This window comes from Chaetodon trifascialis, chromosome 13 (genome assembly GCF_039877785.1).
Source record: "Chaetodon trifascialis isolate fChaTrf1 chromosome 13, fChaTrf1.hap1, whole genome shotgun sequence".
NCBI classification, from domain to species: Eukaryota; Metazoa; Chordata; class Actinopteri; order Chaetodontiformes; family Chaetodontidae; genus Chaetodon; species Chaetodon trifascialis.
This window is the reverse complement of record NC_092068.1, coordinates 14,737,675-14,758,984: the sequence shown is the minus strand read 5'-3', so window position 1 is coordinate 14,758,984 and position 21,310 is coordinate 14,737,675. Positions and strand designations below refer to the sequence as shown.

The following is a 21,310-nucleotide window of genomic DNA, read 5'->3' as shown; positions in this document are numbered from 1 at the left end:
GGAGATAAAGGTTTGTGTTCAGGCAACAACCTTCACATTTAAAATGAGTGACCACAGAAAAGAGACAAGAATAATAGTTTAGTAAGTTTATTTAAGTATCCCTTGTGTAGATCACATGGTCTGTCTCTTGATATCTTTGGGTAACTTATATAATCATCTGAATTTCACATTAAAAAATGTACCTTTTTATCCCAAACGAAATATAAAACAGTGTTAACCAACTGCAAAATCTCTCAAAGGCGTCAGCTGAGAGCAGTTCTGATTCAGACAAATCCTCTGGCTAAGAGTCAGCTGTCAGATCAAAAGACTTCCCGTTGCATGTTCTGTGCACAGAGAAGGGTCAATGCGAACAGCTTAGCAGCGCAGTATCCTTTGTACTTCCATAGCCTCACCAAGCAGAATGAATTCTATGAGCGAGTGTCCCCAAACACCACCGTGTGTGTGTGTTTGAAAGGAGGCGGTGGCTTGGCGTCAGCGTGCGTCATATTGCTTTCCTCTTTCATATCTCGTTCTCTCTCTGTTCTGTGGAGCAGGGGACCTGCCAAGATGTCACAATGCAGCTCAGCTTAGTCCAACCTGAACTGCAGCTACCACTAAAAAGGATCAAATCATTATTGCACAACAGCTGATTTCTGGAACAATGGCTTTAAATTTTCCTTCAGTGAGCAGCATTCTTTGGCCTCCTTCACCCTCTTCAGTAGATGCAATGACCTTTAACCCCTTTTGATGCCCTCTTGTGTCTTGATAACAACAGTTAAAACATGAAAACTGCCTTTAATGAAAGCTTTGCTGTTCTGTGTTTCTTTGTTGTACTTCAGTATTCATCATACATATAGCTTTTTTCTCAACTTTAGCAGTCAAAACTTCAGGCTGTTGGTTCATTTTAAAATCTACAGTCGCTTAAGATTTCAATAAGTCACATACTGCACCTCTGTGGGGAGAATTTACTGCAGATTGGTATCATCCTATTCATGCATCCCTTAAGCATGCATATGGAAACACAGGGCTTCTACAGAGGATAATTCTACAGCAAAAGCAGCATAAACAAACATGCAAGTAGCAACTACTCTTCCTCAAGAATACTCATTATACCCATTTGGATCCATAGACCCCAAAGATCCAAAACCCCTAGCTTATTTTTAATCGGTGTACGCAGCTTTAGTGACTATGAGAGATGGACTGTACACATAAAAGTGGTCGCCGTTGCTAATGGTATGAAGCTGATTGCTAAGTGTTCTACTGAATGCAATCAAACAACAGGATGATGATTTTTTTTTTTCTTTTCAAATGTGATAACATCAAGAAAAAAGGTGTTTTTGATAGAAACATTGAAATTGTGTCCATAAAGCTACAGAGAGAAGGGGATGTTTTAATGGGAAGAGATGCACCAAACAGACTGTATGTAAGACACATGCGTTTATGTAGGAAGGATGCAGTCTGTACGGTGATTTATGTTGCTATCGTCAATTCACTTTTGGTAATTTAGACACTCCCATAAAAAAAATGTTATTTCCAGCACGGGTATCTTCAAAATTGACTTGCTGAGAGGTCAGTGTATACAGTAAGTAGTCCTTCAAGCTGGGAATTAATTTATGGCTTTTTCATAACTGCGTTTTAAAATAGTGTAAAAATTGTGCTCTTGTCTGGTGGCTTCGTGTGTCGGGCTGTGTTGGCAGTAGGCGGCACCTTTATGGCAACATTAGGACAGTTCCCTGCGCAAACAACTTTTTCAGCATGTGGAAACTGCCTCCTAATAACAAATCTAGAATAAATATGTATTCTTTGTTCATTTAAAGGTCAAAGCTGGCTCAGATATTATCTCAGGACTTTGAGTCCAGATGAAGTAGTGCTGAAGTCTGTTAGGTAATTCCAAGCTATGCTACCTTTTCAGCATCACATTATGGCTTAAATGTCATGATTTAATGTTAACATTATGGATAGAGCTACTATAAAAAGGTAACCTGGTCAAGATTTGCCCTCTTTACTACAAAACATGGTGAAAACCTGCTGTGACCAGTGCAGTCCTGTGTAAGGCTGGATAAATCCAATACTACAATGTTTAGATTTGTCCAATCAGGCTTTTTTTTTTTTTTTTTTTTTTTTTTTCCAGATCCGTCCCACTTATGTATAGTCACTTTAAAGGTATGAAGTCAGGCAGAGGTGTGACAGAGTGTGCAAGTGGGGACCTGAGTATTACTGGTGGCTACGACAGATAAGATGGCTCAGTCTCCTGTGAGAGTTGTGTTGGAGCACGGAGGGAGTTAATGGGGGGGTGGCTGTTTAGTAAGGAAAACCAGTGAATAATAAAGAGGAAGATAGCATGTGCTTTGCCCCTCTTCCTCGGTGTCACTGTGCTAGCTCGTCACTGGCAGTTGTTCTGAGCCCTCCTCCAAACACTTTTCTCCATCCCGAGACTTTTTCCTCCTCTTGTTACCTAGAAACAGAGGAGAACAGGCTGACATTCAGGTTGATAATCACTCGTTCAGGTACCTGCCTGAAACTGTGGCTGCTGCCTTTGCTTTTGCACTACTGTGAGCAGAAGCAACTTCCATAAGATTGTTTTGAAACTACCTCACATTCACCATTCACTGAAATAACATCAGCTGCACCAAGCAGCACAGCTACAGCCTCCAGTGAATAAATAAAAGTAAATGAGTCATATAGTATCTGAGCCAATAGGGACAATTGCATCTGGAGACTCTGCTCTGCTCTGCTCTGCTCTGCTCTGCTCTGCTCTGCAGGAAGGAGTAGGTTGCAGCGAGGGACCAGACACATCACCTGTTGCTAAGATACACCCGGCGCTGTTCCTGTGTCTGACAGAAAAGTTTGCGCACGTCTGACGGTATGTGTGGGTGTGCTGTCGCATCTGTGTCCGTGACAAAATGGCTCACTCACTCAATTTACGCAATAGCTTCTTTCCAATGTTCTCCTCCGAGCTGGACAGAGACAGGGAGCTGATGAAGGGAGAGGTGGACGGCTGAGACTCTGTAGGCACATCTGAGGGAGGAAGTGTAAGAGACGAGAGAATGAGATGGAGGTGATAGAGCAGATAATAACCCCCAGACCTACAGTGGTATGTAGATACACAGCCTATAAAATAAGATTCCACTGCAGGTGGCAAAAGCTGCACATCATATAGACTTTAAAAAGAATGGCGTCGATTGGCTTCAGTCAGTTGTTTCAAGACATTATTATTAGGACAACTAACTGACAATGGGGTCACAAACAACATATAACAACATATCTCCTGGTGAGGTATTTCAGTAGTAAAACTATTGACATACGACACTGGATATAGTGTAACGGTAGCGAAAGAAGAGAACAGTCCTAAATTCTGCAATGTGAGTTACAATAGCTACCTAAAGTTTGCTAATATTAGCTGCTAACATTAGCCACCATAGCAGACCAGTTAAAGCTATAGCAGCAAAACTCCTGAATGCACTGAAGTGAGAAAAGGTGTGATTTATTGCATGTGAACTAAGCTGTTCATTTGTAAGAGGACGAATGTGTTATTTCTTTTTTTAAAACTTGCACAGTTTTACTTTAAATAAAATCCTTTGATTCTTGATGTGAATTTTTTTGATATAATTTGCTGCCAGAAAACACTGAAAATGTTTTAGCCTCATTTACCACTGGTGTGGGTTAGGGTTAGAAGTGCATAGACAATGAATGGAAACGAATGTATTTTTATTTCAAATGTTGTATTTCAAGCACTTAATGGGTAAAATCATATAAAACAAAAACAACAAAGAAAAAAGTAAGGAAAAAAAAAACTTTCTGTACATTATGTAATTTGGCAGACAAGATTCATAAGCCTGTTTCCAGGATGCAGCACTCACCATCCTCTCTATAATTTTCTGGTCGGTCCTCATTGATGTAGGGAATCTCTTCCATGCGGAGGAACACGGTATCGTTGGGACTCCTCTGCCCATCAGATTTACTGCCTGTGAGGAGAGAATCAGACCAGTCAGCCCTAAAACGACTGCAAAAAGCGATGTGACAGCAGCTGCTTGTAGCTCCGCTGATAGAGGGAGGTAGAGAGCTTGCTTTAGTTTTAAGTTATGATGCCGGTGACCCATTAAGGGTTAAAAGTATGCGATTTAAATTCCAGCACAAGATGAGCTCTAACCAGTCGGGGGGACTTTACTGTTGTTGTGACTGAAGGTACAGTAAAACCTGGCGGTATATAACTGGAATCTTTTATTGACAACCAACAGAACCGTCTGCCCAGTGATTTTTCTTAATGACACTAACGCACACACAAACTGGGTGGCGTGTTACACACAGCACAAGACAGATGGTATGTGGGAAATCCTTTAAGCCTTGAAACCAGTGCACATTGGCTGATGCCACATTTGCACCAGTTTTGTGAGCGAGTCACTGTGGGTGTTTGACGTTTAGGATTCTTTCCTGATAAAAATAGTAAATACGGTGTAACATTATTCAAACTGGTATGTCTTTTTACAAAATGTATTATCACCGGACCCACTGGCCTTCAGATCATTCATTTTCATGTTGCTCCCGACCAGCCAGAGTGTCAGACAGTTACATGAATCATGTATTGCTGCTCTCAGGCAGGTTTTTGGCCCTTAGCCCACAAAGCACTCCAATCAGTGTGTTTGATCCTTTGAACCTCTGCTTTCTTTTCCTTCAAAAGAAATCTCCACCAGCTCAGAGAATCATAAATTCATACTGAGCCTCGAGGAGCCAGATCATCATTTACATTTCAGGGATTTTGTGTTGCTCTTATCCACGCAGAGAAACAGTGAGTGCAAAAGCAGAATCATCAGCATTTTATATAACTAAATGTGGGCACGGGAAATTATGCCTCACGCTTCATGCCTGAGCACAGGGCTGATGGAGGAAATAAATGGATGTGGATGAGGAGATGAGGAAGGTAGTATAAGATTTTCATCCCACATGCAGACATCTGACCAAGGTGAGAAGGACATGAGAAGTCCAAACTAAGACAGGAAATAATTATGAAAGATGATGCTAATTGTTATATATGTTGATAAAGCCTGTTCTATTTTGTGTCAGACTTCATGTTAGATTGACCTCTATTGATCTACACTGGTACATAAATCTGTTTTTATTAGTAATTAATGAATCTGATTTGAAAAAATATTTTCCAGTTGGTGAAAAAAGCAGCAAACATTTTAGAAGGTGGAAATGGAAATTAACCACTATTGACTGATTAACAGTATTGTAGAGGATTCATTTAATTGATTAATTGACAAATGGTTTTACACAATCTATACTACTCACGAACGATGCGGTTTCTCTCATTGAGCTGGCAGGTGTTGCGAAGGCCACCGTGGGGATGGAGATGTGCAAGGCGTGCCAGCCCCAGTCGAGTGTGTGTGTGTGTGAGGGGGAGGGCGATGCTGTGTGAGCGGGCCTCTGGGACCGGAGGCCTCCCTTTAGCATCAGGGTCCACCGGATCTGGGGTCTGAGGGGAACTGTCCATCCTGGTGGCCGTTAGGGCGTTCTGGTAGTGGTTCCTGGTGATCTGTTTGGACAAAGAAAGCCAGTATTAGCATCAGAGATCTGCGTGTGCATACATGGCTGCCTTTACGGCCCCCTGACCCCAGTGCAGGTGGACAGGAGGGAACATGGACTGTAAGTGGAGGAGAGGTGAAACGAGAGGGCACATCCAACATTTAAGGCTGAAATGGTTGAAATGGAGCTCAATTATCCCCAGTGATTAAAGGAAAGAGAGTGAATGGAGAGGAGAGGGAGAGACAGGATGTCTGTGTTCAGTCAGAATCAGGGATTAGGACATATCAAAGGCAAACGCTGCAGCAGAGGAAGAGTGTATTCTTGAGAATTTTCAAGATTAAATGGAGGGAGCTTAAAAGTGCAGTTGTTGGCTCAGGCTTGCATTTTTCTGCCCTCAGTGTGCAGGAAATTATACATTTAATTTAGTTTATAATAACAGGGTTTTTTTTTCACATGTTTCAGTGCTGTGTGTGCAGGCATTTATGTTGGTCACCTTGATGATCTGCAGGTCTGTGAGCTGTCGGACTGAGTAGTCTGGTAAGTAGACCCCTCCTCCTACAGTGAGCTGACCCACACTGCCTCCGCTCAGTAATAAATCTGATTGGTTCAGACCACTGCCGCGGGAACTGTACCTCTGACCTGAGCAGAACAGGAGAAAAAACAAACTTTTAGTTGTATAGTTCATACATACATCATGCTATGAAAAGACTTCACACACCCAAATCTTTAAAAATGCTCTTTAATTATGTTATTTCATTTTGGGAGTAAAGCAGATATTTTCAGCTATGGCCTCCTCACTGTACACTAATGCAAACCTGCTTGTTCTTGCTGAACTTTGACTATAGTTACATGCACTGCAGCTCTGCCTTTGTCTTCTCCTACCTCCAAAATCCCCAAACTGTCAAATTTTCAGTTATTAAGGAAAACAGCCATATTGTATTTCTGAGTTCAGTGCAAGCCAAAGGTGTTACAGGGTCCAGGGTTTATATAGTGTCAGCCCCCACTACTGGCCACCCTAGGCAGTTGAAGTCATCACTCTTCGCCCCGTTTATTTAGAAAATAAATGTCACATTCAATCGCAAACAGCTCCTTCACAGACCCACTATTGACTATACCTAAGAAACATGATTTCACTCTGTATGGCACCATACTTGCACGATGTTTTATGTTTTACTTCATCTATATATATTTTACTTCATATATGTGTGTGTGTGTGTGTGTGTGTGTGTGTGTGTGTGTGTGTGTGTGTGTGTGTGTGTGTGTGTGTGTGTGTGTGTAATGAGATGATAAGAGATAGAAGTATTTTGTGTGTATTTTTTTAATGCAGGTCCTTTCCATTCGCCTATATTCTGCATAGTTCTGAGGTTAGCACTGTCTAGCTGAGTGGCAAGAAATGCTTCCATTAAAGAGCAATGACTCAGAGAGACAGCAAGTAAAAAAATAAATAAAAATGCTCTTTTGAGATGGGATACATCTGTAGCTGCTTAACAGAAAACTCTGGATTCTGTAATGTCCTGAGACGGGATTTTCAGATATTTAATGGGGTCTTCCAAGTTGCTTAAAGCTCACCCTGAACATCACACATGCAACACATGCACACAACCAGTACAAGAAACACAGGGAGAGAGAGAGGCTTTCTGCCTGTTCTGCAGTCTTAGCTGGATTTCATATAATCCTGTACAGGTCATGTCCTTCCGCTGGGAAATTCTCTGAAATCACTTCTTTTAATTACTTACTTCCCACAGCTGCTGCTGCTGCTCTTGCAGGCTGACGCTATACAGACAGCAAAAAACAGGTCCACCGCCGGCACTGCACTGATTTTACCATTATTACTGCTAAACTCTTGCTGCTGCTTCATCATCATTGCCATCACCCTCATTGTGAGTCCTGAAAACATTGATCTACAATGCTCCATGTGTGCACTTACTTACCGATAGGCAGGGGTGGGATGAGTGCTGGCATGCCATAATAGGAAAATGCTCCATTTTCGAAGCGGAGAGCCTCCTTTCCTATCTCTACCTCCACCCGTCCCTGCAACGACAACACAGCCATTTGCATGCATTAGATGTGAGCTCTTTGCTCATGGTGTGACACTGAATTGATTACTCATCTAATGGAGCCTTCCATGCTGGAAAGATCCAGCAAAACACAGTAATTATAGCAAAATTAAGTACAGAAGTGATTACTGCTTGGTTTCATAATTCACACGCCTTGGTGTCACTGGTATTATTAAAAATACATATCTGGCTTAAAAAGCAGCTGAGTTTACCTGCAGAACGAGCACAAAGTAGTCGACGGGTTTGTTTCTCTGGAAGAGGTAGTGTTGAGGCGCGTGTTTGTTCTTAGGGTTGAACTTGAGTTCTTGCACAACGCTGGGATGTTTGATGAGACGCAGCAAGATCTTCTCTGACAGATGACACGGCCTGAAAGGCTCCACCTCTACAAGATAGATGCATATAGACACACACACAGCCACGCAGACACACACACAAGAAAACACAGCAGAGTCAAAGAAAGAACACCGTGCTCACTGTCACATGTCCTTGATTTATCCTGCAACCCATTGTGTTCACCCAAAAATATACCCAAACAAAGACTCTGCATATAGTACGCGCACACATGCAGAAACACACATGCAGTGCTACCTGTAGCCAAGAAGCGGTGTGTTGCAAGCAGCAACTGGGGCGACATCTTCACCTTCAGCTCATTTTCTGCCAGTTTGAAGATGGAGAAATCCTGCTGTTTCCTCTCATGGTTGGATACTCGTCTTTTGTTCCGATTATCAGCTATGAACACACACAGGTTGGGAATCGTCTAAAGTGCACAGTACACAGTTCAGATATCAGGTTTTATATATGTTCTGAGAATAGCTGAGGAGAAGAAATGTGTTACTCTTTCCCTGATCTTTGCCATTTTGGGGTCTTGCCTCACTAGATATTCCACCTAAATCCAGTAGTTTTGTTGGCACTACAAGGAATTAGCAACTACTTAGAAGTGCCACTGACCTCATTAGTTGATGCAGCTTTATATGATGCATGCTAATAAATGCAACAGATGGATTTGTAGACAATTTCTGTTAATACATTTATCTACAGCTGCAGATAGCTGGAGATTATCCAGTGCAGCATAAGCACACCTCTGATTGATAAATTGACTTATTCTCGGCAGATGCAAGAAGCATTAATACATTATATTCCATTAAATACATCATAGCTGCAGCAGGAACAGCTGGCGCTATAAATGCCTGAAGTCCTAAGTCAGGAGAGATTAGCTCCCCTGTGCTATATATACACACACACATAATTATGCACACGCAGACACACACACAAAAAACAAGAGTTTATGAACACCCACACAAATGCACCCATGACAGAGACTTCCTCACTCACACTGCATGTAATTAAAATTGTAGCACACTTCACTTTAATATTCATTTCTTCAGGGAGAAGAGTTTTTGTGGAAGCGCACAATAAAAGGTTTTTTCTCTCTCGTGGAATTTCGAGAGTGAAAAGATTAGATGTGAAATGACTGGAGTTTGGCGTTTGAATTCATCTCTGCGGAGAGCCTTTCCAGCCAATTAAAGATGAGCGGATTATGGTGATTATCTGTGAGACTGGGCCATTTATTGACATTATTTAATTATGCATCCGCAAGCAGCTGTGAACAGGAGGGGAGCAAAGGGGGGATCAATAGTTTAATGAGACAATGAGGGCAGGAGATGGTGGAAGAAAGGAAATTACTATGGACTATTAATGCAAAAACGCTCCTTTTTGCATCCCTTAATATTTCTGTATGTGGTGCTGAATTGAGCATTTTCCAGTGATGCTGTGGACCACAGAGTTGAACAAACTCTGTCAGCAGCTGTGACAAACCAAGAGAAAATCTATTATGTGTGGGAGCTGGAAATCTAATAAAATTGATTCACAGCCAACTCATCTTCATAATCACCGTGTTTATGTGTCATACGTACTGTACAGGTCTGTCTCATCCACAATCTCAGACTTGATGATCTCCTCTATGACATCCTCCAGGGTGACGATGCCCATCACTTCATAGAAGGGGTCTCCCTCCCCTTCGCTGTTCACCCTCTGCACCACAGCCAGGTGGGACTTGCCTGCATTCACCAGAGAGGAAAAGGAGTTCAAATGCTTCCCAAGTATGACTTTATGCTTAAAAACTGCTCATGCAATGGGCTGAGGGGCAACGTCACAGGATAAAAATAACACAAGTCAACAGCCTCCAACTGGATCTGTGTAGTCATGATGAAAATCAGCATTAATACACCAACTGGGGCTGAGAGACCATAAACACACAGGAGAGATGTATCTCAGCAGCATGAGGATGAAATGATTTCAGCGTCAGGACTGCCCCGTGTGTGTCTGTATGTGTGTGTGTGTGTATATGTGTGCGTGAGACCCAGACGAGACAATAAGTGGGCATTGCGGGATTAGTCTGGAGACATTTTGACAGTTGGGGAGACTTGGCCCTTACGTAAACACTGAATTACGCAATCAGTCTGGGGATGCCTGCATCTGCTGACGAAACTGCCCGTGCTGCTGCTACCTCTGTCAACACACATACATACACACCACACATACACACATCACATGAGCAGACCCAGTGCCTCCCACTCAGTAAGCATTTGGTGGAACAGGACAAGCCTGCCTGATACAATGACACGGCTCGCCAGCAGCATCTCCAGAGCGAGTCAGTAAAGCAAATGTGACACGAAGTTAAAGCCGCCACAAGGAGAGAACAGCAGGGAAATGACCATGAACACATTAACAAACAGCATGAGCGAGTTATTTTCATTTTCAATCCACCAAAAACACAAATTTTAGAAAATCAGCAGCTACACTTCATGTCTTTTGCTTTATCGTCATCCGCCATGGTTCGTTTTACGTCAACACATAAGTCAGTTGGTGCCTAAATAAGTTATCTAACCAAATTTATGATGTCACTAGAACACGGCTTTTGACAATCTCCAACCTCGTCGAACAAAATCAGTGGCTCATATGAGATGGGCCGATTTAGGGGATCACTGCCAAGGGATAAAATGGATCAAATGCTTTAATCCACTGCAACAAGAAAAAAAAAAAAAAAAATCCAGACTGACTGACAGGCAGCCATCTCCAATCATGAGCCTCTGGCTGTGTGAGATTGGCTGAGATGGCGAGGTTGTGCAGGTCAGCTTGTCTGAAGAGCTCAGGTGAGTCAGAGGTGGATTTTGCCATCAGCTGCTGATGTGCCCGCACACTGCATTACATCATTCATTATGTTACATAATACTCTTGCAGAACGACACACACACTCACCAGACCCACACACGCAGACACACACGCCTGAGGCGAAACTGGGTCTGCCATGGATGTCCCTTTTGCAAATGTTTCTGCTCCGCCAGTTTCGCAGGCTCCTGCAGTCTATGTGTTATTTTAGATCAGGCATAATGTGTTTGCATATGACTGTGCATGATGTGTATATTTGCTCTCTGGGTTTTCTACAAACATTACAGCCAGTACCATCAGTACTGCAGTACCATTGAAGGAAATAATGCATCGTTTATATCTCTGTGGCAGTTTTTCCCGTGTTTTACACACATGCACACATTTAGTTTATTAAAAAACATATTGGCTATGTTGTGTATCGTTCAGTGCATTGAAATGGTTTATTTAGCAGAATTGTCTGAAGTGGTGGAAAGTAACTGACCACGTTTACTCAAATACTGTACTTAAATAAACTTTTCAGGTACTTTATTTTATACAACTTTATACTTCTACTCCTCTACATTACATTTTTCCTACACCACATTTATTTAACTCCCATAATTACTACTTACTGTTCAGATTACGATTGTACATCTAGCACCCATTATTGGTTTATAATAACACTGACAGGGACAACTTTGATAGCTTAAGTACATTTTTAAGTACATTATATTTCTGTACTTTTATTAAATGTAAAATGCTTTTACTTGCATTTTTTTAGTGGGTTATTGCTACTTTTAATTAACAAAATTATCTGAATACTGCTTCAACCATCGATGGAATATCAGACCCCAGTAAATTAAAAGGCTTGCAGCAGTGTTGCTCATTAAACTTTCATGCCATGAAAGCACAAATGCATGAAGTAAAGAACATAGCTTGCAGTATGGAAGCTAAAACATGCATGCATTTTCCACTGCACAGTATATCTGACATTTCCATCCTTTTCTCAGGCCTCACCCCAGCTCGTCACCCTTCTCAGTGAGACATCCTCACAGCTTCCAGCCAGGCTTCCTGAACAGCAGGAGCCTTTAATCCATCCGAGCAAAATAGGAAGGAGGTGAGAGAGGAAGGGAAAGGTTGAAGCTAAATTTTTCATGGTTGCTCTGCAGGCTTGGATGGCGATGACCTACAGAGTGCAAGAGGCTTCAAAGTCACAGCGGGCTGACAATTAGGTGCACACAGACAATCTAAAGGTGAACTTCACCATTTCACCTGACCTTAGAGATAATAATAATCCTGTTCAAAATCAAGAGATGGACCTCTTGACCTGTAAATGCCGATCTAATCCATGATGCTGCCACCACTGTGTCCCCTTCTCACATTCTGATTGGACAACTGCTGCCTCCAATCAACATCTATTGAGCTCTGTTTGTCAATGAAACAGATTTACATCTTAATCCTCACAACATAAGTAAATCTCAATGAAGTCCTTACATAACAGTCGTTCCAGTGGCCTCTCATGTATCTCAATTTTACCTTGTGACACTGTCAGGGGAGCAGCTTGAGCTGTTCGCCACAGAGCATCGATTCACAATCATATCCAGCTATGATCAAAACTCCCTCAGGAGAAGCGACACACTTTCGCTCTGCAGTGAAGAGATGCTATCGCTGCATGTGTGTGAGAGACGGAGTGCTGTAATACTGGGAATGCACTTACCAGCAAAGATGCTTATCAGACAAAAGAGGTGTGAGTCAGAGAGAGATAGAGATAATATTCATTACATCCTATGCCATTCCAGGGAAGGCAAATGCCTCCACTCCTGATAAATCCCATTTTAAACAGTTCAACATTACATTAAAGCGTTCATCTGATAACTGATACACATGTAATAATACAGAGAGGGAAAAAAAGGGGGGGGGGGGGCAGGGGCAGATAAAGTTCACAGTGTTTTTGTCATGGGAAAATGACTTTTACAACATACATTCTTAAGATAACCCCTTTCTAGTCGCTGTTAGCCTCTAACCTCTAGCTGAACCACACTCACTGTGTGACACTGTATCAGATTTCACATATGGCTCTCACTGCGCTGGGGATCAAAGGGCTTCACTGGCAGGCCCACTGTGAGCCAATGGACTAATGTATACACTGACTCTTGCACTACAAACTTTGTTTCTAAGTACACAGTCACTTCAAAAGGCATTTAGCCCCTTGATGGCAGGAGGTAGCCTTGAGACTGGGCCAATACATACAGTACATATGGCGCCTCACATACTTAAAAACTCAGCTTCTAACTCATGAGTTACTCAGAAGTTCTGGACATGTTACCTCTCTTGAATTCCTCCAGCATCACATCCAGCTTGGTGTCACTGAACACGCAGTGCATGGGATGCTTGTAGAACTGAGTAATTGTTTTCAGGGGAGTGCAGTCGTCAGGATCCACGAAGGCTAAGTCTTTGACAAACAGGATGTCCACAATGTTGGACCTCTCGTTCTCGTAGACCGGGATCCGGGTGAAACCGCTCTGCATCACGTCCGACATGGTGCAGAAGTCCAGCACGGCGTCCGAGGACAACATGTAGCAGTCTGACAGCGGGGTCAGCACGTCCTCCACGGTCTTGGTCCTCAGCTCCAGGGCTCCCTGGATGATGTTGAGCTCCTCTTTGACCAGGTCGTGGTACGGGTCTGTGACCCGCAGCATGGCCACCAACTTCTCCCTGGTGTAGAAGTTGCTGATCTCTTGGTGCAGCATGATGTCCAGAATCTTGGAGACTGGGTAGGCGATGGGGAAAAACATCAGCATTAGCAGCCGGGTCGCGCAGAGGGTCTTGGAAGCGATGGCGAGACTGTGCCTGGACGCCACGGAGTGAGGTAAAATTTCGCCAATAAAGAATATCCCCAAAGTGCACGAGGCAGTTGAGAGCGCAGTCATTCCTAAAATTTGGCACATCCACACCACGAAGCAGGTATTTGTGAGCACGTTGCCCAGCACCACAGTGCACAGGATGTAGTTTCCATGTTTACGCACCGACTCTATTTTCCGTGCGTATTTCTGCTCCTTTTCTGTGCCACTGTTCTGCAGGACCCGCAGCTCCACGGGGTCCAGAGCCAGCATGCTGATGTTCAGACCGCTGCAGAGCGCAGACAACCCCAACAAGAGCACCGAGACACCTGCCTGGAGCCAAACATCTGCCTCTGGAGGTCTCTCCACAACCGCCAGCCAGAAGTCTTTGGTGCTGAAATGCTCCCATTTCACTCCATCGAACGCGCACATGGAGTAGTATTTGATCAACTCGCCTCTGCGCAGGTCTTTGGCGAGCAGCTCCACCAAAACTGAGTTCTGACTTGAGGTGGATCTGAAAGAGCCAAGCAACTCGATATCAGAGCTCCGGGCATTCTCCTCTTCGCATGGATTCCCTGTGGACCGGTGCAGACTCTCAGCGTCCACGCTGTCCCCGCCTGGTTCCTCTATAAACGCGATCCACGGAGCGGCAGGAGCGGCGTCAGGTCTGCCGCTGATGTTTAGGCGGTTGGGATGCTCCGTAGCTGGGGATGCGGTGTAGTAAACCCTCAGCATGAAGCGGGTCCCCTCGGTCGCCCTCAGTATCCCATCCTGCACGGACAGCTCTCCGCTCTGAGTGTCTTCTGGCCGGACGCCGAGCAGCGCTGCTGTCGGGGCCGGCAGAGAGGAGAGGGTGACGGTGAGAAACAGGAGAGAGAACCGGTGTGGGTGCAGGATGCTGCAGAGAGCATCCGCAGCATCCGCAGCCATCATGCTGAATGAACTACTAAAGGACATGGGAGAACTGGGTCACGTGGTGTGCGGATGGGATGGATGGAGCAGCTGGGTGGCCATATCCATGAAGAAGAGGATGGTATGTCATACACACACACACACACACACACACACACACACACACACACACACACACACACACACACACACACAGAGAGAGAGAGAGAGAGAGAGAGAGAGAGAGAGAGAGAGAGAGAGAGAGAGAGAGAGAGAGAGAGAGAGAGAGAGAGAGAGAGAGAGGAGGGGGGCACTAGAGTGCTTAAATATGACAGACCGTGACGTAGCCCTATCTTATTTGCTGTCTGCCACTTTCTAAAAATAGAAGACAGGACATGCCCAATCATGAATGATTAATGTGACACACAAGGGTTCCAACAACACTTACAACTATAGAAAACCATCAATGGGCTCACTATTAGACGGATATTCCACTAAGACCACAGCAGAAATTAAAATAAAGGGAAAAATACAGACATACATTATTTAGAGACTCGACACAAACAATTTAGGTCATATATCGCCGATCTTAAGGGACAAAGGCAATATTAGATTGGGAGTCCGCAAATATTACTGAACTAACATCTTTCCATATTTATTTGTTACGTTTATTTGCTGTGTTGATGTCTCCAGTAGATGGCAGCATTATCACCTGTTTCAGAGCAGCCTTTTCTGAGTCATGCTGGAGTCTACATGTGGTTTAGCAGACAATAAACTTAAGTAACACACAGGATCATGTGTGTACCTTCATTTCTTTGTCATTAAAAAACTGTTTTATTTTCAGAATTCTAGTTGAATTGAAATCTTTTAATAATCAGAACAAGTGTTGTAATCTGTCAACACATTTAAGAGGAACACATTTTGATACTGCAGCTTTAAAAAATGGGCTCTCACGCAAAACGTTTATATCTCTTCATGCAATATATTATACATACAGACCGACCTGTTGATGTGACTACCACTGATAAAGCATAAATGTCGATATTAAGAAGATGAAATATTAATTCAGTAAAACAAAGACAGCAAAAGTAAGCTGTTGTCTATTGCAAACACATTGATGTCGCAACGGGAGAATAGGTTATTACTATAATTGTTATCATTAGGATTATTCTTACTGTTATTATTATGATTATCACTGTGATTTACCGCACATGGATCAGCCGCTCAGGAATATGCAGCGAAGTCCTCATGCAGCACAGTTCGATGACCACAGCCTGTCGGATTTACGAGATGGGAAACTGAAGGTGAGAACAGAGCACCGCCAAGTCTTAAACACTTAAACACTCTGTCTGCTCTCCGTCAGCCACACGTCCACCATAACATTTGGGGGAAAAAGGGGGGCTTTGCACACATGAACAGAGCAGTCTGGGTTCCGAGGACCACGGGTGAAATAAGGATTTGCCTGCATCAACTTCTCCATCCGATTCTGACATGTCAGATAACTCAACCTTCGGACAAATTCCTTGATGATCTGATGAATTTCTTTTCAGATTAAAAATGTTAAAAAATACATATATATAAAAATAAAATTTTAAAACTCCCAGATAATTTATTCTTAAAAAATAAAACCGGCACTTTCACTCACATTTCACATTATTTCTGTGGACATGTTGCACTTATTCGATGGTAATAATAATAACTGAGGCGGCAAAATAAAACTTTCAGGAAGTCAATAAATCAATCAGTCAAAAATTTCCCAACGAAAATCAGTCATGATGCTCAAAAGAACATTTCTGTCCGATTCTTTAAACCTATCTCCCCTTAGAATGTTTTTAAAACCCCTATAGGATATTGTACTACAATTACGTAATGTATTAAATTAATAACGTAATAAAATCTTCTGTTATTGGTAGTGATGAGACAATGGATATCCCCATACACACTGCCGCAATTATGGTATAATTATAGCGTCCAAACTCTATAATATATTTGCAAAGAATATGCGTGGGCATCCCGAACGTGATTACAGAATAAATGCTAAATTTGATCAACACTGATAACAAGTCTTTTGCTAAATAAAATGTTATGAAGTTGGCATATAATAGAAGCAGGAGAGGCCAAGAGCTCCCTAAAGAGTATTTTACCCTGTATATTAGTGCTGAAAGTCCACCTTAAATTTAAGGGACATGATAGAAGAACTGCTGTATTTATAAGAGTCGATAATTCATTGTGTTTACCAACTGAACATGTTTCACATAAATAAGAAGATTTTCGTTCAATGAAATGCTTTTGTTCAAAATGTGCCGTTGGACTAAATCATTGCCTGAACCTAAAATAATACCTCTAAAACAACTTTTTGCAATATTCTGCTGTGTGTGCAGAATCTGGGACTCTGTCCAAAAACAATTCAAATCTTTGATTGCAACAGTTCCTCCGTCGGTCACTGAAACGGATCATCCTTATGAAGCTGGTGGGACATCCACAGCGAAACAATACAAAGAGTTCTTAATGGAAATGCTCTCAACACACTAACTCCGTAATCTCACAGACATGTAATCTCCTTTTCAAATATTATGACGATATATTGATGTTTCGTTAGGGTTAAGTTTCTTTTTACGTTTCTTAGAAAAACAACCCCAAAAACTATAAGCGACATGCCAGATGTCCCATTGCGCACTTTAATATGTAAAAGATCATTCAAGAGCTCGTAGGTCTAGCCTGTATAAATATATAAAAGTTAAATACCTTTCTACTGAAAACAAAAACCTGGATTATATTGTAACTAAGTCAAATGTGATTTCTATCTTGCCAAAATGACAACATGAAGCAACACAAACCGGTTTATGCTCTTGGTTTTCTGCTGATCTGGTACATGGAAGAAAATATACTGCTGAAGTCTCAGACACATGCAAGATTCATCTTTGTGTCTCATCAGTGTTTCTAAAGTGTATGTGGCACTCGGGGTGGCCCTGAGCTGCCTTTTCACGTTTTGTTGAAGAATTAACAGCATCATTTTTACTGATGTGTCATTGCAAAATACGGCCTGTTGGATTCTATGATGCGTTTAATGGCAACGTTCGTGTGTAAAACCTGAAACATTAACACCTTGGATTATTTTGCGGCGTAATGCATTCGTGAATAGGTTTTGTAGACCGGATAAAATGGATTAGGTCAATTTTCTGCTCATATGTGAGACAGCAGTGACCTTAAACGACCACTTCTTGCTACACTGGCCTCCCGATGAGACTGCGCCCTGGAGAAATCGCAAGAGTACACTTTGGTGTGTTTCTCGCTCACATGTGCTCCAAGAACATCTGGAGAGACAAGTCACATAAAGAGTTTATAGGTGAGCTCCATGTGTAGGAGCTTAAAACCCAAAACTGGCTTTGAATGTTTTTGAAAAAGAACCAAACAGTTCATGTGGCCATCTTCAAACGTCATCGGTCTTGAAAAATGTGCAATCAATCAGTTGTTTGTCAAACGAACTGGAGCCTCTACAGTACACAGGGACATGAAATATCCTGTTGACAGGATTGCATCTTTGCTTATTTTGAAGCAGCTTTGAGCTTTTGTCCTCTTGGGCTGTGCAGCCCTGAGATTCTTGTAGATCCAACAACTTCAATTTTCTGTTGGAACATTTAATTTACAGTGTGAGGCAGCTGGGAATGATGGCCTTTAGTTAGAGATCTTTTCTGAGTAAGATGTGCATTTGAGTTTATGCCCATATGATGAATGTATGGTGGGTAAATCTGAGTTTAGGTGGGTTTTAACTACATCCCCGGACAGGCCTTTGCGCCGCCCTTAAATGCACTGCAAACATGTTCTGCAGTTCGTTTTGTTCATAGGAGCGCATTGTGCATCGTAGGCTTTTTTCCTCATAATCCTGTTTTTCCTACATAAAAATCTTTCCACGAATTATAGATTTCTAACTTAATAAAATGAATCGGCTCATCAGCCAAAGTGGGTCACTCATTTTATTAAGAAAGAAAGCCTCTTCTTTATCATCATAATAACCTAATAACATCTAAACATGCGCAGCTACTCTGATTGGTTTTCAATAGAGTTATATTCAGATGGTTATACTATTTTACACACGAGTTAAGAAAAAAATTGATGTTCATTTCATCAGAAAACGCGACTATATCTTCGGTATCTACATGACAACGCGTCCTCACCTCCTCAGACGAAACTCAATTCAATTCAATTCAATTCAATTCAATTCAATTCAATTCAATTCAATTCAATTCAATTCAATTCAATTCAATTCAATTCAATTCAATTCAATTCAATTCAATATTCCTTTATTAGTCCCGCAAGGGGAAATTCCAGTTACTGCTAGAAACTGCTGTTGGCCACATGAGCTGAGAAAACTACTTTTGAGCAGTTTGTATTCATACCTCAGAGAACCTTAGAGGGGCGGTGCTGCCCCCTCTCCTCCCTCCAGCTTCTGGCTCCCACAACCGGGAAGGCTGGTTCGGGGCGTGCGCTCTTGTGAGCAGCTCCCAAAAATACTCAGAGGGGCGGGGGGCAGAGGGGGTGAGACAACTAGACAGGAAGACAGATCCAGATCGATGAGAACGAGGTAAAGAACCACCATCGAACTTCGCGGCAGCAGTTTGCTTATTATTTTTTCTTCTTCTTCTCACCTATAAGCCTCATTACGCGCACTGATTCTCCTGCTCTCCTAACTAAGAAGATGCCCAAATCCTCACCTTGCGTATTCCCATGTTCCTCCCTGTGGCTGGCATCTTTGGCTACTTTGGTGGTGCAGTCGGTGCTTTCTTCCTCCTACTCTTCTCATTCCTCCTCGACATATCAGAGACCTGCGACCGGTGGGAAACGACCGGGCTTCATGGAGAGGACGCTGATTCTCCTGGATGTCAACACCCGCAGTCCGACCAGAGTCCTCAACGACAACTTCCTTTCTTTGCAGCTGGACCCCTCGATCATCAAAGACGGCTGGCTGGACTTTCTGAGGTACCAAGAACTTTCCTGCTCACCGACAACATCGATCTGTGTCCGTGTCCGCCTCCAAAATGTTTGCTGGTTCTTTTATTCATTACGCACGCAGCCACGTTGCCTGAATTGCCATAGAGTGAGCCAGCACGTTTCTTCCTCACTCAGTGGTCCAGTGCTCCACATAACTGAATGGTTTCCATCCAATCTGGCAAAGACCAAACCTACCAGATAATTTAATAAAGTCGAGAGTGATCGAATGGTTCAAAGGCGATCCGTTTCGTGATTATTGCTGTTACAGTTTACGCTCTATTATGTACACTTAGCGTCTAGACTGCTATGCAAAGTGTCCAAGTCATTAAAGTTGTTTTGAAGTTTTATTTTTCTTTGTAAAACAGCTAAAAAATCAACTCCACTTGGGTCCAATGCCACCCATGTTGTTTCAATATTTTTTGAAATGCACAGTGGAAAAAACTGACTGACTTTCATTCACTTCTGTGACTTTTCACCTCAGAACAATCAAAATGTCGCCACAGACGCGTATTTTGAGACTAGACCCCGCTTCACTGGTGCATGGTTTGACCATGAATCATGACACTTTCAAAATTCAAAACAAAAATTCCACATTCATACTAAACTTTTTAGCTCACAACACAGACCAGACTAAGGACTTATCACGTCCTGGATGGGATTTATCAGAAAATATTTCTCCGTCACATTGTTTAGTTCAGCTTCCAGATCCCAGTGTGTCATTGTCACAGATTATGATCCAGAAGATGTTCTATGAAGGAAAACATGACATCATTTTGTCCAGTACGTTCTCCACAAACTGGAAACCTTTTACTAACAAAGTATTTCCTTCATCTGTGTGCCATTCATTCCCTCATAATAAAAGAAGGCGAATGCAAAACCATTTTATTATTTTACTATACTGTAAATGCATGGAAACATTTTACATTCCACCACATCACATACCTCCTTTTACAACTTTGTTCTGGGTTTGTTGTTCATTGCCCAATCTTCTTATAATTAATATATTGTATACATTTACCTTCATCAACTATAAATTGAGTAATGGTTGATCATTAGGATGAAATACCCTAAACACCAGGCGCTCTGTACTGTAGTCTGCAGGCCTGCCGGCCGTCACTTCATGCATCTTCCGTCATTTTTTGGGGCGCGCCACGTCGGCTGAAATGAAAAAAATCAGTGATTTACAACGAAATAAAACTACATGAAAGACTTGCATTGTTTTTGGAACCAATAAAACTACATATTCACAAAATATTAACATTTTTAATGTCACATACAGCTTAATAGCTATTTTTTCATGTTGCATATGAAAATCAAAAGTGTGTGTGTGTGTGTGTGTGTGTGTGTGTGTGTGTGTGTGTGTGTGTGTGTGTGTGTGTGTGTGTGCGTGCGTGCGTGCGTGTGTGTGTCTATATATATGAAATAATAATAATAATACATTTTTAAGATTATAGCTATTTGTTGTCAGTGATAATTCTATGTTTTCACTTTCACCCCAAAATAAAGACACTTTGTTAGCAGAAGTCTGTGACGGCTGAAAATGAAAGTAGCAACTTATTATTATGCTAAATATGTGTGAAAACTCCTGAATTTTTCATACCTGTAGGCCTTTCTAAATAATAACCTTGACATTCTTATCAGTGGAGCGTAAACCCGCTCACAGTCTAAACGTTACGTGTGTGTTCGTTCAGGTCACGCTAACCTGCTGCTTCCTTATGCTTTCTCCATCGGATGACAGATGATGGTGGAGTCGTTGCCTGTTTCTTGGGCCTGATGTTAAAGATAAAAATGGACAGAAGTTTTATGATAAGCTTGCGGTGCTTTAGCAGCCACAGCAAAGGGAAATGACTTATTTTGTATTTAACTCATAGGCTATTTTTTCAC

At 42.2% G+C, this 21,310-nt stretch overlaps 2 protein-coding genes across 2 annotated transcripts in view; one reads left to right on the top strand and one right to left on the bottom strand.

Moving 5' to 3' along the window:
• Positions 1-72: 72 nt before the first annotated feature.
• cnnm1 (cyclin and CBS domain divalent metal cation transport mediator 1) lies at positions 73-14,704 on the bottom strand. Its single transcript, XM_070977923.1, has 10 exons — positions 13,033-14,704; positions 9,473-9,616; positions 8,148-8,288; positions 7,772-7,941; positions 7,434-7,533; positions 5,996-6,141; positions 5,269-5,512; positions 3,840-3,944; positions 2,896-2,997; positions 73-2,434 (listed from the first exon to the last, which is right to left on the bottom strand). Exons 1-10 carry the CDS (start codon positions 14,501-14,503, stop codon positions 2,355-2,357), a joined length of 2,703 nt encoding a protein of 900 aa, XP_070834024.1. The 5' UTR covers positions 14,504-14,704; the 3' UTR covers positions 73-2,354.
• Positions 14,705-19,105: 4,401 nt separating this feature from the next.
• Positions 19,106-21,310, top strand: part of hpse2 (heparanase 2) — a 52,065-nt gene continuing 49,860 nt past the window's right edge. The window contains exon 1 of the mRNA XM_070977986.1: positions 19,106-19,414. Within this exon, the coding sequence (XP_070834087.1) occupies positions 19,134-19,414 (281 nt within the window). The 5' untranslated portion in view covers positions 19,106-19,133. The remainder of the gene's footprint in view (positions 19,415-21,310) is intronic.

Coding starts and splice junctions, on each gene's coding strand:
- cnnm1 (XM_070977923.1), bottom strand. CDS start 14,503: ATGTCCTTTAGTAGTTCATTCAGCATGATGGCTGCGGATGCTGCGGAT. Junction 8,289..9,472: donor GGATGAGACAGACCTGTACA/GTACGTATGACA, acceptor GTGTGTTCATAG/CTGATAATCGGAACAAAAGA. Junction 6,142..7,433: donor CATCCCACCCCTGCCTATCG/GTAAGTAAGTGC, acceptor TGTTCTGCTCAG/GTCAGAGGTACAGTTCCCGC.